The sequence below is a fragment of the Dipodomys spectabilis genome, unplaced genomic scaffold (genome assembly GCF_019054845.1).
Source record: "Dipodomys spectabilis isolate Male_0828 unplaced genomic scaffold, ASM1905484v1 ptg000017l, whole genome shotgun sequence".
NCBI lineage: Eukaryota > Metazoa > Chordata > Mammalia > Rodentia > Heteromyidae > Dipodomys > Dipodomys spectabilis.
In genome coordinates this window covers 19,867,010-19,889,725 of record NW_024870694.1, presented here as the reverse complement: position 1 = coordinate 19,889,725, position 22,716 = coordinate 19,867,010, and the positions used below count along the sequence as shown (strand labels likewise).

Sequence of the window (22,716 nt, the reverse complement as noted above, 5' to 3'; positions counted from 1 at the left end):
GAGCCCATGAGTTCAGGTGCCAAAGGCTACATTCCAGTATTGCAGTTACAGGGAGTGGTGACAGTTTTAGGCAATTACCATATAGCACAACCAAATAATAAGACCAACTTCTTTGAAAAATACAACCATTCTTTAGTTATCCTCAGCAAATTACAAGAGGAAATACATGCATAGGGTACACTGACAGCCCAGAATACTAACTCTACTCTAGCAGAAGGAGGTAGAAGGAATACCCCCATGCAGAAAGAACATACTAGAAAATGATCATTCAGATGAGACAAGGACCCTGTCCTATCCAGATGGGTAAACATTTATCCACAACATATCCCAGAGTTTGTTCCATTCATATTTAATAGTCTGTTTGCAACCATAAGATTTGACATACAGGGTAACATCAGTGTGTCTGCATACAAGAGCATCACAGAAATCACTGTGCATTTGAGCTATATGTATGAGTCCTAGGAAGTTGGTCAGTTTGTTTCCCTTGGCTTATGAAAGAGGTAGATCATCAGCAAAAAAGAACAGAAGAAACACTCTTGGAGACATTAATGATATCAAGAGTGAAGCAGTGATACTAATAACATCCACATGACTGAACAGGACAACACCTGTCACGCAACCTGTTACTTTGCAAGAGGAAATCTGGACAAAGCCAACCAGCATCTTCTCCCAAGGCACCCAGGGGTGTGCAAAGGCAAACCCAACAGACTATCCAGAGTCCTTTGTAATGGCATGAAACAGAAACAGGAATTCTAGGAAGCAATCCACTTCATCCATTTCACAGAGTCCAGCTAAACCAGTGCCAAACTGAGAACAGGATACGGTTCACTTTTTAGACCAGAGTGTGCCTTTTTGGGTTGTTTTGGCAAGACACAGCACACAGATGAATAGCGTCCATATCACCTGTTGAGGGTACCCGAAAAACAGTGAGGGTCTTTAAAGGAAAATGCCCATCACACAGATCAGTCAGAGAGTCCAGAGCTGTAGCACGCAGAAAACCTGCTCACGTGTCTTTTCTACTAATGTGGTTAGTGTTGCTTGTTTTATTCAACTGCAGGTGTTTCTGGCTAAATTTTTTAATAAGAGTTCCAGGAACCAAGGCCACCAGGGCAATGGCCAACAGCTTAAAGACAGTGTCCCAGGAGAATAGAGCATCCAGAGAGGTCAAGGTTGACAGGATGGAGCCTGTCTGCACACAGATGAAATTGTATGGGATCAAACCTGGAAGAAGAAAAGGGGAAAGTGCTATTTAATAGCAGCAGAAACATTAGGAAAATAATAGTTCAACAATGACCAAGAATTTGGAGCAGTGACTCCAGTGTTCACTCATACCTGACCTCTAAATATTCCCTCCTCCTCTCCTTTCTACTCTTCCCTCCTTTTCTTCCCTTCTCTTCTAAACAAAAGAACTTGAGATGATGTACACAAATACACATACATTACAATAAGATAAAATTTGTGGCTCCCATCTGTAATCCTAGCTACGCAGAGATACAGAAAATCATAACCAGCAAAAAAAAACTGGGCTGGGTGCATGGCTAAAGTGGTAGCATACCAGCCAAGGAAACCCAACAAGAGCTCAAGGTCCTGAGTTCAAACCCCAGCACCAAAAAGAAAAATAAAAGTTAAAACTTCAATAGCAAAATCAAATGAATGCAAAAGTAAAATGTCACTCGGAGTAAGTTAGTGCACAATGAAGCTCATATATTTGGTTCTGAGTAAGTTTGGTTGCGGATTACCCACCAGCCAATATAGAGAACCACTGTTGTTATGAAATTTACAGTATGCATAAGGTTTTTAAAAAACAAAACGATAGCCAGGCACTGGTGGCTCATGTCTGTAATCCTAGCTACTCAGGAGGCTGAGATCTGAGGATCATGGTTCAAAGCCAGCCCAGGCAGGAAAGTCCATGAAAATCTTATCTCCAATAAACCACCAGAAAAACCAGAATTGGTGCTGTAGCTCAAGTGGTAGAGCACTAGCCTTGAGCTGAAGAGCTGAGGGTCAGCGCTCAGGCCCAGAATTCAAGCCCCACGACTGACCAAAAAAAAAAAAAAAAAAAAACCAAACAAACAAAAAACCGATGATTCCTTAAAAGACATACACTTTTCTTTTTGTTTTTCTGTTTGTTTTGTGGGTCATAGGGTTTGAACTCTGGGCCTGGACGCTGTCCCTCAGCATTTCAGCTCAAGCCTAGCACTCTACCACTTGAGCCACAGCTCCACTTCCAAGACATACGCCTTTCATATTTTTCAGACTCTAAAAAGTCATCAAAGCAACTGGATCCCAAAAATCTGGGTGATGGCTGGGCAGACTGATGGTAGGACACACCTGTAATACCAGCATTCAGGGAGAAACTGGAATATTACAAGTTCAAGGTCAGCCTGTTCTACATAGCAAGATCCTACCTCAGAAAAGCATCATACACAGAAGGAAGAAAGAAGAGAGGGTGAGAAGGAGGGAGGGAAAGAGGAAGGGAGGGAATGACAAGGGAAGGGGAGAGGAGAAGGAATAAAAACTAAATTCCCAGGCTCTGCCCCAGAGACTTCAGCTACTTGTTTCTAGGGTACAGGAACCTGCATTTTAGAAGCTCTTCTCACCTCTGCCACTGAGCTGCTGACTCCCTAATAATCCATTTCTCCTCCGTAGTAGAGGAAGCTTATGAGAGGCGAGCAGCACCGACCACTTAAGGTCACACAGCTTATCAGACAGGAAGAAACGCAGGCTTGAGTCTTCCCAGGCTTCAGGCCTGGGAAATGGCAAGCTGTTTACCTCCATTAGCTGAGATGCTGGGCACTCTGAAAGCTGATATGACCAGAATAGCTCTGATTTCAGACCTGATTTCTTTCAGGCCTTCCCTATTAATAGCAGCTATGCTTGATCTAAAAGCTCTCTATGACAATCCCTCCACACTCTAAGGAAGGTTAACAAGAAGGCAATGTGTGCTTCAGACTTACAGAGCATCTTACCAATAAGAACTGAGAAGAAGAACTGCACAATGGGAATGTTCAGAATTGGCGCCGAGAGGTTCAAGAACCAGTTGGGTGTCATGGGGAAAAGTCTCAAAAACAGTAAAAAGAAGAACAAGCTGTTTCTGTTCTCTTCCACCTGCAGCAAAGAGCCAATGGTTAGGAAGCCAACAGGGTCTCAGGAACCGTTCTAGCGATAGAGACTTGTTTTCTCCATTTTAAAAACAAAGGTACAGGAGATCGGAGAAATCAGAAACATCCCCCAAAGCCATAAAGAAGATGATGTAGGGAGCTGGGATTTGATCCCAGTTATGTCCCTTTTGAAGACATCAAAGAACCCTTTGGACCTCCAGGGCAGGGAGAGTACTATGGGAAATCCCTGCTCCTCTCCCCTCTAGGGACATGAGATGCTACTCAGGGCCTCAGCATGTATGCCTCCTCCTTACCTTCCTCTGCAGCAAGGCTACTTTATCAGGAAAGTAGGAGATCACCAGCTGTTTACCAAATATATGGGAGAGCAAGTAGCAGATTGTGGCACCCACTGAGGTCAGCACACAGCACAGCAGAAGCCCCAGCCATGGCCCGAACAAGGCACCAGCCAAAACATTCTGCAAAGAAAGCAAAACTTAAGCCAGGAAAATGTCTGGCAGCTACTATTCAGCAACTAATTAGCTACTAATCATCAATTCCTTCTCCTCCAGGGGTTTTCCAAGCCAAAATTCAACCCCTACTTTAAGGGAATGAATAAAAACATGAGAAACAGGGCTGGGAATATGGCTTAGTGGTAAGAGTGTTTGCCTACTATACATGAAGCCTTGGGTTCAATTCCTCAGTACCACATAAGCAGAAAAAGTTAGAAATGGCTCAAGTGGTAGAGTACCAGCATGAGCAAGAAAGCAGAGTGAGCAGAGTGAGTGTAGGTGGTAGAGTGCTAGCCTTGAGCTAGCCTTGAGCAAAAGGACCTCAGGGACAGTGCCCAGGAGTTCAAGCCCAGGATTGGCCAAATAAATAAATAACAAAGAAACAATCTGGCAAATGTCAGTCTCTTTACTTCTGAAATAAGGGTAAGGACTGAATTAAAGCCACAGAGGACAGGATGGGATTAAGAGGAATAAGAGGGGCTTGGCAACAATGGCGCATGCCTATAATTCTAGCCACTCTGGAGCCTAAGATTGAAGGTTCAAAGTCAATTTGGGCAGAGACTCATCTCCAAAAAGCAATCAGCCAAGGGGCTGGGAAGGTGGCTCAGTAGTAGAGCGCTTGCCTTGCATGCCTGAGGCCCTGGGTTCAATTCCTCAGCACCACATAAGCAAAAAGAAAAAAGCCGGAAGTGGCCCTGTGGCTCAAGTGGTAGAACGCTAGCCTTGAGCTGAAGAGCTGAGGGACAGAGCCCAGGCCCAGAGTTCAGGCCCCACGACCGGACCCCCCAAAAAACCCAAAAAGCAATCAGCCAAAAGCTAGCCTGGAGTGGTTCAAGCGGTAGTATACTGGCATGAACAAGAAAGTGGAGGTCCTGAGTTTAAACCCTAGTCCTGGCAAACACACAAAATAAATGATAATCAGTATATTTTTTCTTTTCCAAAGAATGAACATAAATCATGAATGTTCTTTCAGTAAGACCAAGCAAGTTATATATAAGATATTTGTTTCTCTTTATTGTTGTTTTTTCTCTTTTCTTTTTTTGTCCTTGTGCTGGAATTACATCTATGTAGTCTGCTAACACATGGTTCCCTGTTCAGCAAAGCTCTAGCTGACACTTCTTTCTTTTGTCTGTCAGGCATCTTGAACTCTGGGTTTGGGAGCTGTCCCTGAGCTCTTCAGCTCAAGGCAGACGCTCTACCACTTGAGCCACATCGCCACTTCTGGTTTTCTGGTGGTTAATTGGAGATAAGAGTTTCACGAACTTTCCTGCCTGGGCTGGCTTTGAACCACAATCCTCAGATCTCAGCCTCCTGAGTAGCTAGGATTACAGGCATGAGCCATTGGCACCCGGCTCTAGCCTTTCAAAGAAGGCTTAGCTACCACTGAAACCAGTGGCTCATACCTGTAATCCTAGCTACTCAGAAAGCTGAGATCTGAGGAGTGCAGTTCAAAGCCAGGTCAGGCAGGAAAGTATATGAGACGCTTATCTCCCAGACTTCTCAATTAACCACCAAAAAAAGTAGAAGTGAATTGGTACTCAAATGTTAGAGCACTACACTTGATTTAAAAAAGCTCAGGGAAGCTGGGGTGCTGGTGGCTCACGCCTGTAATCCTAGCTACTCAGGAGGCTGAGATCTGAGAATCACGGTTCAAACCCAACCCATGCAGGAAAGTCCATGAGACTCTTAACTCCAATAAACTACCAGAAAACCAGAAGTGGTGCTGTGGCTCAAGCGATACAGTGCTTGTCTTGAGCTGAAGAGCTGAGGGGCAGTGCCCAGGCCCAGAGTTCAAGCCCCATGACTGATCAGGGACAGCATGAGTTCAAGCTCCAAGACCAACACACACACACATACACACACACATACACACACACACACACACACTTAGTTTGACAATATGGAAAACTGAACCCATACTTCCTAAATGCATTTGGATGACAAACATCCTGCCCAAGCTTAGGACCCAAGAAAGAAAATAAAAAGTGCTCATGGGGAAATTCCTTACTACAACCTGTGTCCTAGACTATCATTACTTCCACTCTACTGGTGAGAGATTAAGCCTCACAGCCAAGAACACACCAGGCACACTCAGGATCGATCCCTTTAAGGAAAAAGACAATACAGAGGCAGATCCAAGGAGTGCACTCCTGACCTCTAGCACCACACAGCTACCTGCCATCCTAGGATACACTTGCTTTTGTTTCAGTTTCTGAGATAAAAATTTGCTGGGGTAGATCCAGCTTGAGTCTGGGGTGGAGAAATGAGCCAGGGAGGAAGAAAGGAAGCAGAACAAAAGGAAGCTTTGGGGGTTTCCTGCTCCATCACTGGAACACCTACTGTTTCACCTCATCCTCCCGTGCAAGAACTGTGGGAGGTTCACTGTAGGCATGTCATGTGTGGGGAAGCAGGCCTGGAAGGAGGAAAGGACACTGACCAGGAAGCTGGAGCCAGGAATGGCAAAGCCCTGTTTGTAGAGGTAGGCGCTGCAGAAGAGCAGGAACACATAGGCCTGGTGCTCCTTACGGTACTCCCGAAGGACCTCCGAGAGCTCCCGCAGTTCTCCTAGGTCTGAGGGGAACCACAGCAACCTGAGGGGAAGAGAGGTAGAAAATCATACAGAAACAAGGGTCCAGCTCAGCCTAGGGCCTAAGAAAGTTACTTGCTATGTCTTCTTTACAATGTATATTTATAAACATGTCCAGCATCTGGACTGCAGGAAACATATGAGCTCAAGATGACTGGTGACATGATACAGCATAGCAGAGACAAGAGCCCCAGTTGGAAAGCGAGACCTGGGCTGGCACTGCCCTCTGCTACTTTCCTTAGCTTGGACCCCGCTGGTCCAAGGGCCTCACTTTTCTCATCTATAAATGGGGAAGGGGCTCTTAAGATTTTATGATTTACTTATTTTTGGTGCTGGGAATGAACTTCAGGTCCTCTCACATGCCAAGCCATGAGCTCTACCCCTGAGCTACATCCTCAGCATCTTTTTGATCTATTCTTAAGAGGCAACTGATTCATTTCCCAGCAAGCACTAAATATCTTACATTGCAGCCCCTCCCCCACAAGCCCTGAACAATTCAGACATCACTCTTCTGCCCAACTGAAGTACTGGGTAAAAGATTATTTTATCATTCATTAACAAGCCAAGTATATCTTTCCCACACTATACACACAGCTGTCTATGTGGCAGGCTTGAAACCAAGCCTTTCAGAGAGCTGTTTTCTTCACCTGGTTCTTACCAAATAGACTCTGAATCTTGTGTAAAGGTCACAGTGTAAAGGCTACTCGGCCTCTGTCCTGAGAACAATCGTTGAACCCATCAATGATCAATTACAATTATTCTCAAGGGAATGCTTGACTTTGTATATCTAACACCCACAACAGCGCCTTCCCAGTTAGAGCAAAAGCACCCAGTAACTGAATACAGTTGTCTTAATATTTGAATATCAGTAAACCCTTCAATAACGCAATGACGTGCCGGGCACACTTCCATACACTTGGCAGACAGTGTGCAGCAGCAATCGTGAAAACCGGCCAGGTAAGGTAGTGCTGCTTCCGGCCTCGCCGGAGAAGGCCGAAAAGTAGGAACAGCCATAAACAAGGCGAGAGCCGATCATCACTTCTTGAGCAGTCTTCACTCCGGAAGTCAGATCTTCCCAAAGGCGCCCCGCGATGCATGGCCCAGCCTGGGTCCCCGGGACACCCGGGTCCGCCGCGCCGGCCTGAGGCCGGGCGGACGCGCGCCGACACCGGATCCGGTCTCGGGTCCCGACGCCCCATCATCGGCTCCGGCTCGCGTCCACCGACCCCACATCCCACCATCGCCCCCACGCACCGGCCTTCGGGCTCCTCGGGAGAACGGAGTTTCGGCCCGCGGGGCAGTCGCGTCGACAGCAAGTACAGGGCAAAGGTGCAGCCGGAGAAGACCAGGAGGAGGCCGAGCAGCGGCCGCATGTCGGCGTCGCTCCTCAGACACCGGCCACGGGGGCGCTCGCCAATCCCGCAGCGCAGAAAACTCCAGGCGCATGGACTGAGCAAGCGGAGCCCATTCGGGGACGGACAGGGGCAGGGTCGGAGTCAGGACACGCCCCTTATCAGCTCCAGGCCCCGCCCGTTTCCCGCGCTCCAGCCATACTCCGCTCACTCTCCGCCCGAGGCCCCGCCCATGCTCCGCTCCAGGCCCCGCCCCACCCAAGCTCCGCTCCCAGCCCTGCCCATGTACAGTCTCTTCCCATGCTCCGCTCCAGCCCCGCCCCGCCCATGCTCCTCTCCAGGCCCCGCCCCGCCCAGGCTCCTCTCCAGGCCCCGCCCGTCCTCTGCATCAGCCCCGCCCCTCTTACGCTAAGCTCCAGGACCCGCCACACGGGTAAAACCTGTCTGTCAGTCTGGGAGTCTGGAGAGCGCCTTTTCATTGATTTGTTCCAGTGTGGATTTTGAAGTTTACCCCTCCCTCTTTCTTTCTTTTCTTTTTTCTGTCGGTCGTGGGGTTTGAACTCTGGACCTGGGCACTGTCCCTCAGTTCTTCAGCTCAAGGCAAATGCTCTAATCACTTGAGCCAACGCGCCACTTCCGGTTTTCTGGTGGTTTATTGGAGATAAGAGTCTCACAGACTTCCCTGCCTGGGCTGGCTTTGAACTGAGATCCTCAGATCTCAGCCTTCTGAGTAGCTAGGATTACAGGCGTGAGCCACCAGCACTCGGCTTCTCCTCCCTCTTTCTGCACGTACTCTGCAAGTACTGAGCACCCACCACGCCACCTCGCTGCCAGGGCTAGGAGATCCAGGGGTGACACACGAGTTCTGCCCACAGCCAGCATGCAGTGCTGCCCACAGCCTCTGACGTACAAAGCGAATGTGAACCTAGATGCTATATATAATGGAGCGTGGTGGCCTCCTAGGTTCAGCACGTATGTGTCCATTATCCCTAATCTTTACAACCAACCTGTAAGGTAAGTATCTTTCACTGTATTTGGGCTGGGAGGAATGTTGGGGGGGCAGGTCCTGGGGCTTGAACTCAGGGGCCTAGGTGCTGTCCCTGAGCTTTTTTGCTCCAAAGTTAGGGCTCTACCATTTGAGTCACAGCTCCACTTATGGATATTTGGTAGTTTATTGGAGATATGACTCTTTTCTGCTCGGACTGGCCTTGAACTGTGTTCCTTACATCCCAGTCTCCTGAGTAGCTAGAATAACAGGCATGAGCTACTGGGGCCTGATTTCCTTCACTGTATTTAAGGGATGAAAAATCGGGGTCTCAGAGCTGGAAAATAACTCAGTGGCAAAACACTTGCCTAGCAAGCACAAGGCCCTGGATTTGATACACATGCACAATCTCAGAAATATTAAAATAGCATCCCTCAAAAGAAACCAAGATAAAAATTCAAGTCAACCTGGGTCTAAAGGACCACCAGGGTCCTTACACATAGTAGATCTTGGAGGAAGTGGAGTTTATGATTATTCTCAAGAATGAGTCAAAATCCCAATAGCAGAGTAAGGAGGAGCAGATGAGATGACCCTAGGTGAAGCCCACCTTCAGTGAAGCCAAAAGGATATGAGAAGGGAATAGGAAGTTGGGAACAAATTGGAGAATACTAGAAGCCAGACAGAGGTTGGGGTTTTAATATTGTAGATGGTAACACACCAACAGAGGTATTCAAGTGCATATCCAAGAACTTAACCTACAGATGTGCCCACAGGTAGATAAAGATGTTCACAGATGTTTCATTGGCTTTGTTTTGATATTAAGTGGTTAGAAACAACCTAAATGCCTATCACTTGGGCATCAGATAGGTCAATTATAGTATTTTGCAAATGTAATACTAGAAATCCTCCTAAAAGAGAGGAAGTAGAGCTTTCCCTCAACTGGTAGAGCAATATCTTTGAGCTGAAAAAAGCCGAGAGAGCCCAAGGCCCTGGGTTCAAGCCCCAATTCCAGCACAAAATAATTAAGTAAATAAGCAATTGCTAGATAAATGGCTAGGATTTAAGTAAAACAAGTTGCAGGGCTAATTGTATACTCTGTCTCATTTTCCAGTAAAAAATTATATATTTTATCTTTTCAGGCTACTAAAGTAGCCTGAACATAATAGTACATGTCTGTAGCTGGACATAATAGTACATGTCTGTAATTCTAGCACATACAGGATGAGGCAGTGGATGGAGAGTTGAAGGCCAGCTTGGGCTATACAGTGAAACTTTTTCTTAAAAAAAAAAAAAGCCGAGAAATTTACAAATGAAAGTATTCAATGTCTTGAATTGCCATCAAAATAATAAGACAAGGGTTTGTGGATAGAGATAAAGCTAAAACAAGATTGGCTATGACCATGAGTTGGTTATTGTTGACGCTGAGTAATATTTCTTTTTTCTTCTGGTCAGATGTAGGGCTTGAAGTCTGGGCCCAAGCACTGACCCTGAGCTCTTCTGCTCAAGGCTAACACTCTACCACTTTGAGCCACCACACCATTTCCATTTTCTGATAATTAATTGAAGAGTCTCACAGATTTTCCTGCCCTGGCTGGCTTTGAACCATGATCCTAGATCTGTGCCACGCCGACTCCAGTGGAGTCTGCTTAGCATGGGAAACCATTATCAGACCAAGATAGGGGCTTCAGAGACCTATCTCTGAGTTTTGGGACTTCACTGAAGTCTACCTCAGAGAATGGGGCTTTACAGAAACCTATCTCCAAGTTTTGGGACTTCACTGAAGTCTACCTCGGAGAATAGGGCTTCTAAGAGGCCTACTCCTGGAAAAAGGCTGGCAAGCCCCTGGGAAAGATGTGTTTCTGCCTTTCTTTTCCTCACTGTATAAGAGTGCCTATTAATCTTTTACTGTTTCTGCTGCTCATTGTGCTTACTCATTGTCAACGTTTCCTTATTCAAAGCTCTTTCTTAAGAGTGTTGACGACTCCAATATCTGATGAATGTCTCAAAAATATGACTAACTCACCAGAGTTAAGTGCTACCCTGCAACCCCTCTTATGAAGGCTAGTAGACAAGTTATAAGCAAATATAAAAGTATTGGGGGTTTCACAAAGTCACTCCAGCAGAAGGAATTGTAAGAAATTTACAAGAAGCTGTAGGCGCGGCTAGAACAGAAGGAATGTATGGCAATTGCTGAGATAACTACTTAGGAGAAAGAACTTCCTGGTACTCTCATTTACTGAGACTTGCTAGATCTAGGCCTCCGTGACCTTACTATTAAAGAAGGAACAGGAAAAATCTTATGGGATAATTAAGGCCTCTAAAGAAATAAGGCAATGGTTAGTTGGTGACAAATGTCGAGACCCATTATATTTCTTAGAGATAAGCCGGAAACAAGTGCCTTTCAGGCGACCAGCTGGTGACCACCTAAGAATGAAGCCCTGCAGCAAGATTGTGTAAACTTTTGCCCTTTCAGGCGACCAGCTGGTGACCATCCAAGAACGAAGCCTTGCAGCAAGATTGTGTAACCTTTTGCCCCTTTCTTATGAAGACTTTTGCTATAAAAGTTTGTTATCCTCTGCATTAAATCGCACTCAGCACTCAGCATCCACTCCTAATGTGTGTGAGTTGTCTGTTTGCCATCTCCCCATCCTATTCCAGGTTCCTCCCCTAGGTATCCTCCGTCGTCCTGACAGAACCCGGTCCGTGGCAGATCTGAGCCTCCTGAGTAGCTAGGATTACAGGCGTGAGCCACTAGCACCTAGCTTGGGTAATAGATTTATGGAGGTGGATTATATAGTATTTTCTCTGTTTCTAAATGTTTAAAACTTTCCATTTAGGAAGTTGGGGTAAGTCAGGTGCCAGTGAATCAGGCCTGTAATCCTAGCTACTTAGGAGGCTCAGATCTGAGGATTGCAGGAAAGTCTGTGAGACAGTGCCCAGGCCTAGAGTTCAAGACTTCAAGCCCCAGGACCAACAACAACAAAATAAAGGGGTGGGGGGTGGGGGGGAGATGGGATGAAGGCTCTCAACTCTGCTTTCCAGCTGAACACACACCATGGAGTTTTTCTTAAAAATATTTTTATTATTTCTAGGTTGTTGTACAAAAGAGTTGCCATTCAACAAAGCAGTTTATGAACACAGTGCATCTTGATGAATGTCACCCCTTTCAACATTCTCACCCAACCCTCCCCTTCACTCACTTTTCTTAATATTTAGGATATTGAAGATTTTTGTCATTTAACAAAGAGTTTATATATACAACACATCTTGATCTGTGTCATCCCTTCAATATCTTCACCCTCTTCGGCTACCCCTTCTCTTATTTTTCTTAATTCTTGTCTTTCTCCCGTTTTCCCCCTTCATTCTTCTACCCTTCTTTTCTTCCCTTCCCCCTTGCAGCCCATTTGCTGGTACTTACTTGGTTGGGCTTTGAGTTAATCTTTCTGAAGATACTATTTGAGCTCTTCATAACATTAATTCACTTGTATCTACTTGCATACCACTCAGCATGTTTACTTATAGATTTATAGGCACATTCTTAGCTACCACAAATAAGGGAAACCATGCAACCTGTGTTTCTCTGGATCTAGCTTACTTCACTAAATATAATATTTTCCACCTCTTTCCATTGCCTTACAAATGGTACACTATCATTCTTTCTGAGGGATTAAGTAGAATTCCATTGTTTATATATACCATATTCTCTTGACCCATTCATCCACTGAATGGATGGATGGTGGATTTACTTGTTTGTTTGTGCTCCATTGGATAAATACCCAGAAGTGGAATTGCTGAGTCAGAGGTTAGTTCTATGTTTAGTTTTCTGAGGAACCTCCTTACTGCTTTCCAGAGCACACACCGTGTCAACTCGTGCCCCCAACAATGTTCTTGTCCCCCTCTAGCAGGAAGAGTCTTTCATCGACATTCAGGACAACTGTTGATCTGCAAAGGAAACTTCTTCAGGGGCTTGGAATGTGGCCTAGTGGTAGAATGCTTGCCTAGCATGTATGAAGCCCTTGGGTTTGATTCCTTGGTACCACTTAAACAGAAAAGGCTGGAAGTGGCACTGTGGCTAAAGTGGTAGAGTGCTAGCCTTGAGCAAATGGTGCTCAAGGACAGTGCCCAGGCCCTGAGTTCAAGCCCTAGGACTGGCAAAAAAAAAAAAAAAAAGTTGAAGAAAATAGAAGAAGAAGAAGAAGAAGCCGCCTTCTTCAGATTCCACAGTCAGAAAGTTGTTTTCTTTCCATGCCAGGACTCCCTGAGAAATGCCTGCACCCCTATTACATACACATCTCCCCAGACAGCAGAGGGTGTTTCCATAAGTAAGACCATCTCATCTGTCTTTGCCTGGCCCCAATCTTTTCTTATAATTGGCACATAATAAATGTTTATTAAATTAGCATATTAAGTCTAGGAAGAAAATGACAGTTTGACTTGGTACATGTTGACTTTCAAAATCCACAAGATTTGGGGAGAAAGAGAATAGATGAGAAATTAACATTACTGGGCCTGGCCTGGGTGAGCTCTGGAGCAAAGAATGGAGTAGGGAAGAAGGAAGCAAAGTTTCCACTGGCTGGGGAGGAGCCTGAAGGGAGATATAATGGAGCATTATTAGGACTAGGCATGACAAAGCTTATGCCACCCCAGTGAAACAAGAATCATTCTCTCACACATCACTGAGTGGCTGAACAGATGTTCAAAGTCCCTTGTACAAAGTCTACAGAAGTAAGCCTGTACCTGCCTCCTCCTGAGCTCATGCTCTTTCCGGTACCCTACACATTGCCACTCAGGTAAAAATATGGAGCTCAGACTTAACAGATTTGGAGGTTGTATCAGTCAATTTCCTGCTGCTGTAGCAAAATATCCTGACACAATCAACTTATAAATAGGAACAGCTGACAGACATGTGGCTTTCTTTCTTTCTCTCTCTCTCTCTCTCTCTGTAAAATAAGATTTGAACTCATATGAGGGATTTCTGTTCCTGGGCTCAGAGTCTCTCTGGCTAAAAAGGATCTGTGCAGGAATAAGAGCAGGTATAGGGATCCAAGATTTTATGGTTTTAAGTTAGATTTTTTGGAACTGTCACACAAGTATATTGATTCTCAGTCAGAGAGGAGGTAAGTTCATTCCATTCCATTCTCCACAGACATTTGTTAAGCAGCTACTTTATGTCTGGCACTGGGCAGGGAAGACAGTTGCTGCTCTATGGGGTTTATGGTCTTGAAAGAATTATGACACAGAAGTAATCCAGTGAGCCAGGAACCCCATAGCCCATGCCAGTAATTCTACTCAGAAACCTGAGACCTAAGGATCAAAGTTCAAAGTAAGCCTGGTACAAAAGTCCATGAGATGCTTATCTCCAGTTGGCCAACAAGAAGCTGACGTAGAGGTGTGGCTCAAGTAGTAGAGCAACAGCCTCAAACAAAAACAAAAGCCTAAATAACAGTGCCCAGGCCTTGAGTTCAAGCCTCAATAACTGCACAACTAAAAAACGGTAGCAGGGGGGATGGAGGAGAGTGGTAGAGGCGGTGAAATTGATCAGGATACCTTGTTTGCCAGGGTGCAGATGTCATAATGAAGCCTATTCCCCTTATACAACTAATGTATACTAATCAAATAATAAAATACAAAGGGCAATTGAGGCCTCTCATGCTATTCTCTATCCAGAACTGCTGAGGAAAAGTACAAGACTCACTGGATGTATGCATGGCCCAGCAAACTGGCTGAGCCTCACTTCATTCAGAGCTGAGCCTCCCTCCATAAGTAGAACAGACAGTAATGGATCCAGATGCAATATGGAAAACGTATGCCACACACAGACACTTGTACTATTTATGAAATAGAAGGTGTATCTCTACAATAAGGATGCTTTTCACAGAAAGTAGGGAGGAAGAAGTCATTTGGAAGATGAGGGAAACTACTAGTGGCCATAAGCAATTCCAGATGCTCTCCGGGTGTCCTCAGCTGTGGGATGCATCGGGCCTCTGGGATTGCGCACCCTTGGTTCTGTTGTCTCTGGTCTTGGCTTCTCTGTCATTTCAGATTTGGGGAAGCCTAAGATGTGCCATGTAGAGACCTGTGCACTCCCAGAGTTCCAGTGCTCACACTCAAGCTACAGCAACATTGCAAAAGGTGAATATTAGTCCCCTCAATCAGGCATGATGATGTAGAGTTGATGTTTTTCCATTTTGTATTTATGCGGTGTTTCAGTCTTCTTCGATAATCATGGATTATACTAGTAGTAAGGAAGAGTACACATTGCTGAAGGATTGCTTAAAATGAGATTTGCCTGGGGCCGGGGCTGGAGCTCGTAGTTACAGCACTGGAGTAGTGGGCTCAAGGTCCTGGTTCCATCTGCAGAGAGGTCCTCCCCCTCACCCCAGGGAAAAGCAAGCACTTGCCTCTCCTGCATCTTGCTCCATCCCCAGTGCCTGTGTTCTCCCCCAGCACTGCTCAAGGGGCTGTTAGGCCCCTCCAGCAATCTGCACCCCTTCACAGAGAAGGCAAAAGCCAGGGGTGTGGCTCTTTTAGCACCTTGGAGCAAATAGTCTAGGAGAGAAGTTGGTGCTCATGAAAAGAGGCTGCCACTTCCAGATTGGAACTAAACTCTATCATAATAAATAAAAGCACATTCACATCCATCACACACCTTACAGATGTGGACCCATGGGATTTCAAAGGACTTGCCTCCAAACCTACACAGTAGCCTCATGAGGTCAGTTTCTCCCTCTCTGCCAGTCAGCTGGGACAGTAGAGAATCTGACAAAGAAAAATGTACAGTCCATGATGTCTCCAGCTCATCATCCTTCCCTTAAAGATGCCTGTCCCCACTTCTGAGGGACAGAAATGCCCCTCATGATGGGCAGCAGATTTGACAGATCGGAACAAACCAACAGGGCCCCGGGATGCAGCCAGACAAAGCTCTGGGCTGTGTGAGCCAGGTTATTTCTGTCTTGCCCTAGTTAGGAGCTCCCTCCCCAGGATCATTCCAGAACCACAGGTCGGTTGACATTTTGCAACGTGACATTAGTAGGACACTGCTGAAAATAACCTCAGGTTTCTCTGTACTTTTTGAGCCTTGCAGAAGAGGCCGTGTGAAGCTTTTAGAGGCTGGAGATGCTGTTTGCTTGACATTGCCGCTGCCTCTGAATGCTGCCAGTGGCTACATCTGCAGCTTTGGGCACAGAATAGGTTGGAAGACTGTCTCAACATTTTCCATCAGGACAAGATCATACCGACACAACTGGGCCCTGCAAAAGTAAGACCCAATGTCCTTGTCAATAAAATAACACAAGTACTTCCTTCTAATCAAGGACGTTGGGTTATATACACAATTATATGTAGTTATTTCTAATGGAATCGGGAAACGTTGATGGTAATACATCAGCAAGAAGACAACATCTGTAAAATCTAGTATTACAAGTTTATGTCTGTCTCTCTCTCCTTCTCCCTCCCTCCCCGCAGTACTGAGGCCTGAATTCAGGCCTTAACTGGATTCCTCTCACCCCAAGGCTGTTGCTCTACCAATTGAGTCACACCCCCATTTCTGATTTTTCTGCCCACACAGGTTTCAGATGCAGTCCTCAGATCTTAGCCTCCTGTGCCCAGCAGTGGCTATGTCTGAATACTGGTATTTTTCTGCTTCCTGAATCTGTACTTTTAAAAATAAACATGTATTCCTTGAAAAGCTAGGAAGAAAAGGTTTGAAAAGTGTTGTGATAGCATCACTCTTCTCTGAGAAGAAATATGTATTAAATATTTTATAGTACACTAAACTTTCAAGACAAAGAAATCCATAAGCATAAAGTATCTGCTCCTGTCATTTCCTGTCTTGTCCCACAAATTAAATGCCAGGGTTAAGTGGTGGAATAGTATTTGTCAAAAACACATGCAGCTGGCCAGTGAATGACTTTCTGAGAATAAATTGTTTACTTCTAAATACTTCAGCATGAATTTTCTTACTCAGTGCAGGTAGCAACTTTATATTATCCCCATAATGCTTGTACATTGTCAACAAGAAGAAAATTCAATTTTGTTGACACTTTAAAAAAATATATTAGGCCGGGCGCCGGTGGCTCACGCCTGTAATCCTAGCTACTCAGGAGGCTGAGATCTGAGAATCGCGGTTCAAAGCCAGCCCGGGCAGGAAAGACCGAGAGACTCCTATCTCCAATAAACCACTAGAAAACCGGAAGTGGCGCTGTAGCTCAAGTGGTAGAGCGCTCGCCTTGAGCTGAAGAGCTTAGGAACAGCGCCCAGGCCCAGAGTTCAAGCCCCATGACCGACAAAAACAAAAAACAAACAAACAAACAAACAAAATATATATATATATATTAGGCTTTGTTATGGCAGTTGCCAAGTGGCAGGGAGCTTTCTTTTCTACAACAAAGCATCACCTTGCAAGTAGCATGGGCGGGTCTAGGGGGCTGTCTTACTCTAAATCCCCTTAGATTTGGGGGCTATTTGAGCACATCATTTTCTTTTCTTTTTTTTTTTTTTTTTGGTCCGGTTGTGGGGCCTGAACTCTGGGCCTGGGCGCTGTCCCTCAGCTCTTCAGCTCAAGACTAGTGCTCTACCACTTGAGCCACAGCGCCACTTCTGGCTTTTTTCTTTTTGCTTATACGGTACTAAGGAATCGAACCCAGGGCCTCATGCATGCAAGGCAAGCGCTCTGCCACTGAGCTACCTTCCCAGCCCTGAGCACATCATTTTCTAGAATTACTGGCCAGTTAATTGTTTTTACTGGTTTTATTTGCTTTAGTTTTCTTGAGGGAGAGTCTGGTTGCATAGTTCTTGCTAGTCTCAAATTCAGAATCTTCTGTCTCAGCCTCACGCATGCTAGGATTACAGGAGTGCAACACCAAGCCCTAACCAGCCTATTCGTTTTTATCAAGCCTGCTTTTTTGGAAAGCCTATTACTTTCTTCACTATGAATACTGGAATCCTCACAAAAATGTCATAGCAGCCAGGCCTGGTGGCTAATGCCTGTAATCCTAGCTACCCAAAAGGCTGAGATCTGAGATCAAGGTTTGAAGCTAGCCCAGACAGAAAAGCCTGTGAGACTTTTATCACCTAATAACCAAGGTGGGCAGAAGAAGGGAAGCCAGAAGTAACAATGTGGCTCACATGGTAGAGCACCCAGCCTTGAGAGGGCCCCTGAGATCAAGTCCAAGTACCTGGACCAAACCAAAGAAAAAAACAGACCAAGTGGACTGGTTAGTATTCAATAACATCATTGGAAAACAAGGGTCTGGGCTGGGTTTGGTAGTGCATGCCTGTAATACCAGCACTTGGGAAACCAAGGTAAAAGGTTTGAGAGTTTGAGACAATCCTGGGCTACATTAGGAGATTCTATGTCTAAAAAGGAGGAGAAGGAAGATGAAGGAGGAGGAGGAGGAGGAGGAGGAGGAGGAGGAGGAGGAGGAGGAGGAGGAGGAGGAGGAGGAGGAGGAGGAGGAAGAAAGAGGAAGAAAAGAGGATGAGAGAAAGGAAAGAAGGAAGGGAGGAAGGGATAGAGGGAGGCAGGCAGGGAGGGAGGGAGGGAGAGAGAGGAAGGAAATGAGAGAATATGAGGGAGAAGAAAATTTGTCAAACCCTGCCTTCAGCTCACCTCTCTGGATGGACAAGGGACCTGAGTTTCATCCGGAGGATCCTGAGCTTGTACTTCGGGCCTATCACAGACCCTGTAGAAAACACCAAGGACACAGCTGCCACTTTATCCAGATCTTGATTAAATCTTGCCAGCAGACTCACTTGCTGATATTTCTGAAATGTAGCTGGTTCACTGGAAAGAGGAGGGAAAAAAGAAAACATTTAAACTTGGGTATATAAGCTGAGTGCCAGTGACTGATGCCTGCAATCCTAGCTACTAAGGAGGCTGAAGCCTAGAGGATTGAGGTTCAAAGTCAGCCTGGGAAGAAAAATTGGAGAGACTGTCTCCAATTAAGCAGTAAAAACCACTAGTACCTGGCTTAGTACCATTTTATGCTGATTGTCATTTATCTAATGAAGAGGTGTCTTAAAATGGAGCTTTTCAGTGCCAGGAACCAGTGATCTATGCCTGTAATCCTATCTACTCAGGAGGCTGAGATCTGACGATCATGGTTCAAAGCCAGCCCCGGCAGGAAAGTATGAGACTCTTATCTCCAATGAATAACAAAAAGCCAGAAAGAGAGCTGTAGATCAAGTGGTAGAGTGCTAGCCATGAGGGGAAAAAAATGGAGTAAGAAGGTAAGGTCCCAAGTTCAAACCCCAGCACAGGCAAAAGAAAAAAGGAAAAGAAAAGAACTATTTCTTTTGTATACATATTTTCTTTTTTGCAGGATGCTTTTGCACCCTTCAAATTATTGGTTAACAGGCATCCACCTGACCACCATACTAGCTGTCTTCTGGACCAAAGTGAACTTATTTCCAAAGACTACCTAAATAAAGCTACTGACCCCTAGATGGATTGGAGAAGTATGATTCTGCAGCTGGCCTACCATGTGCCAGATGGAGTCCTTATCTCTGGATGTGTCTCCCTGAATCCTGAAAGATTCAGTAAGGTGGGTGCCATTTTCCTATTTGATTTACAGACAGGACAATTCAATTGGGGATTTTACAGGTTACAGGGAAAGTCAGAAGACAGACGATAATCTTGCCTGTGACTCCATCTAGTCTCATAGTGCGGAAATGAGAGCAGGAAAAAACCTGGCTAGGCAATCAGGGCACAGGCTTCTCCATAGAGACTCTGTATCCCTCACCACGGCCTTGTACAGGCTTGTGTTCAGGCCCCTAGATATCACATCACCATGGCCTTGAGCAATCACACCTTCAGGCCCTTGGGTATCAGGTCATAGCCCCTGACCCCTGGAAGACCTGCACATATTAGTAACAGGGCTGATTGGATTCTAGAGATGGGGCCTAAATGGGCAGTCAGAGAGGACAAGGGATGCACCAAGAGCTCATGCAGGATGTGTGCAGCCTCTGATTGGGTCTGGGGACTGATATGGCTCTCAGGCTGTCCAATGAAATCTTGGGGGGTCACTTGAGACACTTTATTAACCCCTGTATAATGGCACAAACAATGCCTCCTCTTTAGACCCCTCTTGTCTAGTGGGAGTTCTGTTTGTCTGTGGACTCATTCTTCAAGATCATAGAAAGAACTCAATCCAGGTGTTATAGTTTTCCAGTATCAGAAAGACTAGATAAACTCAGGAAACATGCTCTAATATATCTCCCCTTGATATGTTAAAGTTTATCTTTGAAACATAAAAGAAAAGCAATCAAAATTTCACAAAGAAAAAGAACAACTATTTCCTTTGCCAGAGGATCTCTGGGTGGTGGTGATTTTGTCAAAAGCATGGCTAAAAATATAGGATCTCTTTAGGTTTTTTGGGGGGAAAGGGGTCGGTTGTTGATTTTTATTGTTGTTGGTCATGGGGCTTGAACTCTGGACCTGAGCACTGTCCCTGTGCTCTTCAGCTCAAAGCAAGCATTCTACCACTTGAGCCACAGCACTACTTCCAGTTCTCTAAGTGGTTTATTGGAGATAAGAGTCTCACAGACTTTTCCTGCCTTGGCTGGCTTTGAACCATGATCCACAGATCTCAGCCTCCTGAGTAACTAGGATTACAGGCATGAGCCACCAGCGCCTGGCAGGATCTCTTTATTTTTTTTTATTGTGAACATACTGTACAGAGGGGTTACAATTACATGGGCAAGATAATGAGTACATTTCTTATCAAGCATTGTAGCCTCCTCCTTTGTTTACCCTTCACATCCCTTCCCAGCCTCCCCCCCCCTTCCCAATCCTCCCTCCCACCTCTTTAGTTATTTTTTAAATTTTTTAGTAGATTTTAATTAAAACAAAGAAAATCTTTTAACTTTCTCAGAACTTTTTAAGATATTTCTTTGTATTGTTGAGATTATTTTATACTTGACATAATTTGATAATCTATATTTTTCACTCAATGTAAATTCTTAGTATGCCTCAAAAGAACTTCAATACATGAATAATATTCCATTAATTTTAATATTTAACCATTTCCCCATTGTTGGGTTTTTAGTATGTTTCCCATCTATGTTGTAAATATATTTCCTGAGTGTCAAAACTATATATACATATACATATATACTCATATGTGTATGTGTTATGTGTTTGTATATATAGTATGAGCTCATGAAAGAATAGAAATGTAACTGTGGGTAAGTGAACGAAGGGGTGACCTTGTCCAAAATGAACTGTACTGATTACCTGACTTTTGGCATAGAAACAACTCTGTACAATAAAATATAACAATATGAAATAACTATATTAAATAACTATAAAAGTATATTTTAAAAAAGAACAGAGATGTGCGTGTTTGTGTTTCATCTTAGAGCCTTTTTCCTTTGGAAATGATACAGGTTGTAGGTGGAACAAGTCTTTGTCTTTTATGTTGAATATCTCATTATGGTTTTTAAATTAATTTTTTTTGGCCATCATGGGGCTTGAACTTTGGGCCTGGGCACTGACTCTCAGCTCTTCAGCTCAAAGCTAGAGCTTTACCACTTGAGCCACAGCACCACTTCTGGTTTTTTCTGCTTACGTGGTGCTGAGGAATTGAATACAGAACTTCATGCATGCAAGGCAAGCACTCTACCACTGAGCTACCTTCCCAGCCCCTAAATTATTATTATTATTATTTGCTGGTTGTGGGGCCTAAACTCTGGGTCTGGGCACTGTCCCTCAGCTCTTCAGACGAAGGCTAGTGCTCTACCACTTGAGACACAGCGACATTTCCAGCTTTTTCTGCTTAGTGGTGCTGAGGAATGGAACCCAGGACCTCATGCATGCCAGGCAAGCACTCTACCACTGAGCCACCTTCCCAGCCCCTAAATTAATATTTTTTAATCAACAGTAGTTTTCATAGTTTAGATGGGAAATATCCCTAAGAGTTCTTTCACTAAAGGCTGGATCCTAAAGCAGTCAGTGATCTGAGCTGATTGGGTCATGTGGACTCTATCTTCCTCAATGGGTTAATTTTTGTCCCAAGACAACTTTCTCAGATTCTGTTTTTTTCTCTCCCCACTCCCCACTTCTCTCCCTTCCCTCCCTCCTTTTCTTCCTTCTTTTCTCTCTCCCTCCCTCCCTCCCTCTATCCTTCCTTCCCTTTCTATCCCTCTTTTTCCCCACCCCCCTCCATGAAGTGCTCAGCTCCGCCATGCCCTTCCATCATGATAAACTGCCTGACTTAGGCTCAAATGGGCCAAATGACCATGGACTGCAACTCTGAAACCTTGAGTCAAAATAAATCTTTTTTTTCCCTAATGTTGACTGTCTTAGGTATTTTGTTATAGAGGGAAAAAAAACATTGTATATTCATACAGTACACTGTGATATTTTGATGTATGTATACAACATGGATAATTAAATCAGCATTTTCCTATATACTTTAAGCCTTACAGTACCAAGACTGATTTTTTTTAATTAAATGTTTAATTCATCAGGTGCTAGTGGCTCACTCCTAGCTACTCAGGAGGCTGAGATCTGAGGATCGCAGTTCAAAGCCAGCCCAAGCAGAAAAGTCCCCGTGAGACTCCTATCTCCAATTAACCACTCAAAAATTGGACGTGATGAGGTGGCTCAAGTGATAGAGCACTAGCTTTGAGCACAAAGAGGCTCTGGGACAGTGCTCAGGCCCTTAATTTAAGTCCCACAGCTGACAATAAATAAATATTTAATCTGAGAAAGAAAGAAGGAAAGGAAGAAAAACAGCATAGTAAGGAAGAAGGGAAAGAGGAAGGATGGAGGAAAGGAAAGAAAGCCATTGCACCAATTACATTTGTAGAGAGCCTGAGAGATCAAAAGCCAAAGGAAACAACTAAGCAGTATATTCCACGGTGAATTTTGTAAAACAGGGAAAAGTATCATCTCATAAATAAGTCGCCACATCTGACATTTAATTTTTCCAAATATAAAAGGTAACTTAAGGACTGCAAGCTGGTAACAACTCAACTTACTGGTTGATTTTGGATTCTGTGGTGTTTCCATCTTGGTCTGTCAGTTTGATTGTAATGGACCCCCTTCTTATGTTCTTGTTCCAGGATAAAATGTCCACAAAATAATGATAAACTGCGAAACAGGGAGAGAATACATAGGAGAGAGAGATCCTTAAGCTGATCCCCTGGAGGCCTGGTTCCCAAAAGGCAGCGTTTCCTA

General features: G+C 44.7%; 2 protein-coding genes across 2 annotated transcripts in view; both read right to left on the bottom strand.

The window, feature by feature from the left end:
- Positions 1-335: 335 nt before the first annotated feature.
- Positions 336-7,635, bottom strand: Tmem41a (transmembrane protein 41A). Its single transcript, XM_042668480.1, has 5 exons — positions 7,452-7,635; positions 6,048-6,201; positions 3,416-3,577; positions 2,970-3,108; positions 336-1,221 (listed from the first exon to the last, which is right to left on the bottom strand). Exons 1-5 carry the CDS (start codon positions 7,568-7,570, stop codon positions 1,004-1,006), a joined length of 792 nt encoding a protein of 263 aa, XP_042524414.1. The 5' UTR covers positions 7,571-7,635; the 3' UTR covers positions 336-1,003.
- Positions 7,636-15,153: 7,518 nt separating this feature from the next.
- The window catches only part of Liph (lipase H), a 42,669-nt gene continuing 35,106 nt past the window's right edge, over positions 15,154-22,716 (bottom strand). The window contains exons 8-10 of the mRNA XM_042668578.1: positions 22,518-22,629; positions 18,145-18,318; positions 15,154-15,784 (exon numbers count right to left, since the gene is read on the bottom strand). Coding sequence (XP_042524512.1) covers positions 15,697-15,784; positions 18,145-18,318; positions 22,518-22,629 — 374 coding nt within the window. The 3' untranslated portion in view covers positions 15,154-15,696. The remainder of the gene's footprint in view (positions 15,785-18,144; positions 18,319-22,517; positions 22,630-22,716) is intronic.

Bases quoted from the DNA above. Each gene is read 5' to 3' on its own strand.
- Tmem41a (XM_042668480.1), bottom strand. From the start codon at position 7,570: ATGCGGCCGCTGCTCGGCCTCCTCCTGGTCTTCTCCGGCTGCACCTTT. The intron at 3,578-6,047 runs GTCAGTGTCCTT...CTTTCTTTGCAG, and splicing joins TTCCTGGCTCCAGCTTCCTG to AATGTTTTGGCTGGTGCCTT. The intron at 1,222-2,969 runs GTAAGATGCTCT...TTCTTCTTCCAG, and splicing joins CTTCTTCTCAGTTCTTATTG to GTTTGATCCCATACAATTTC.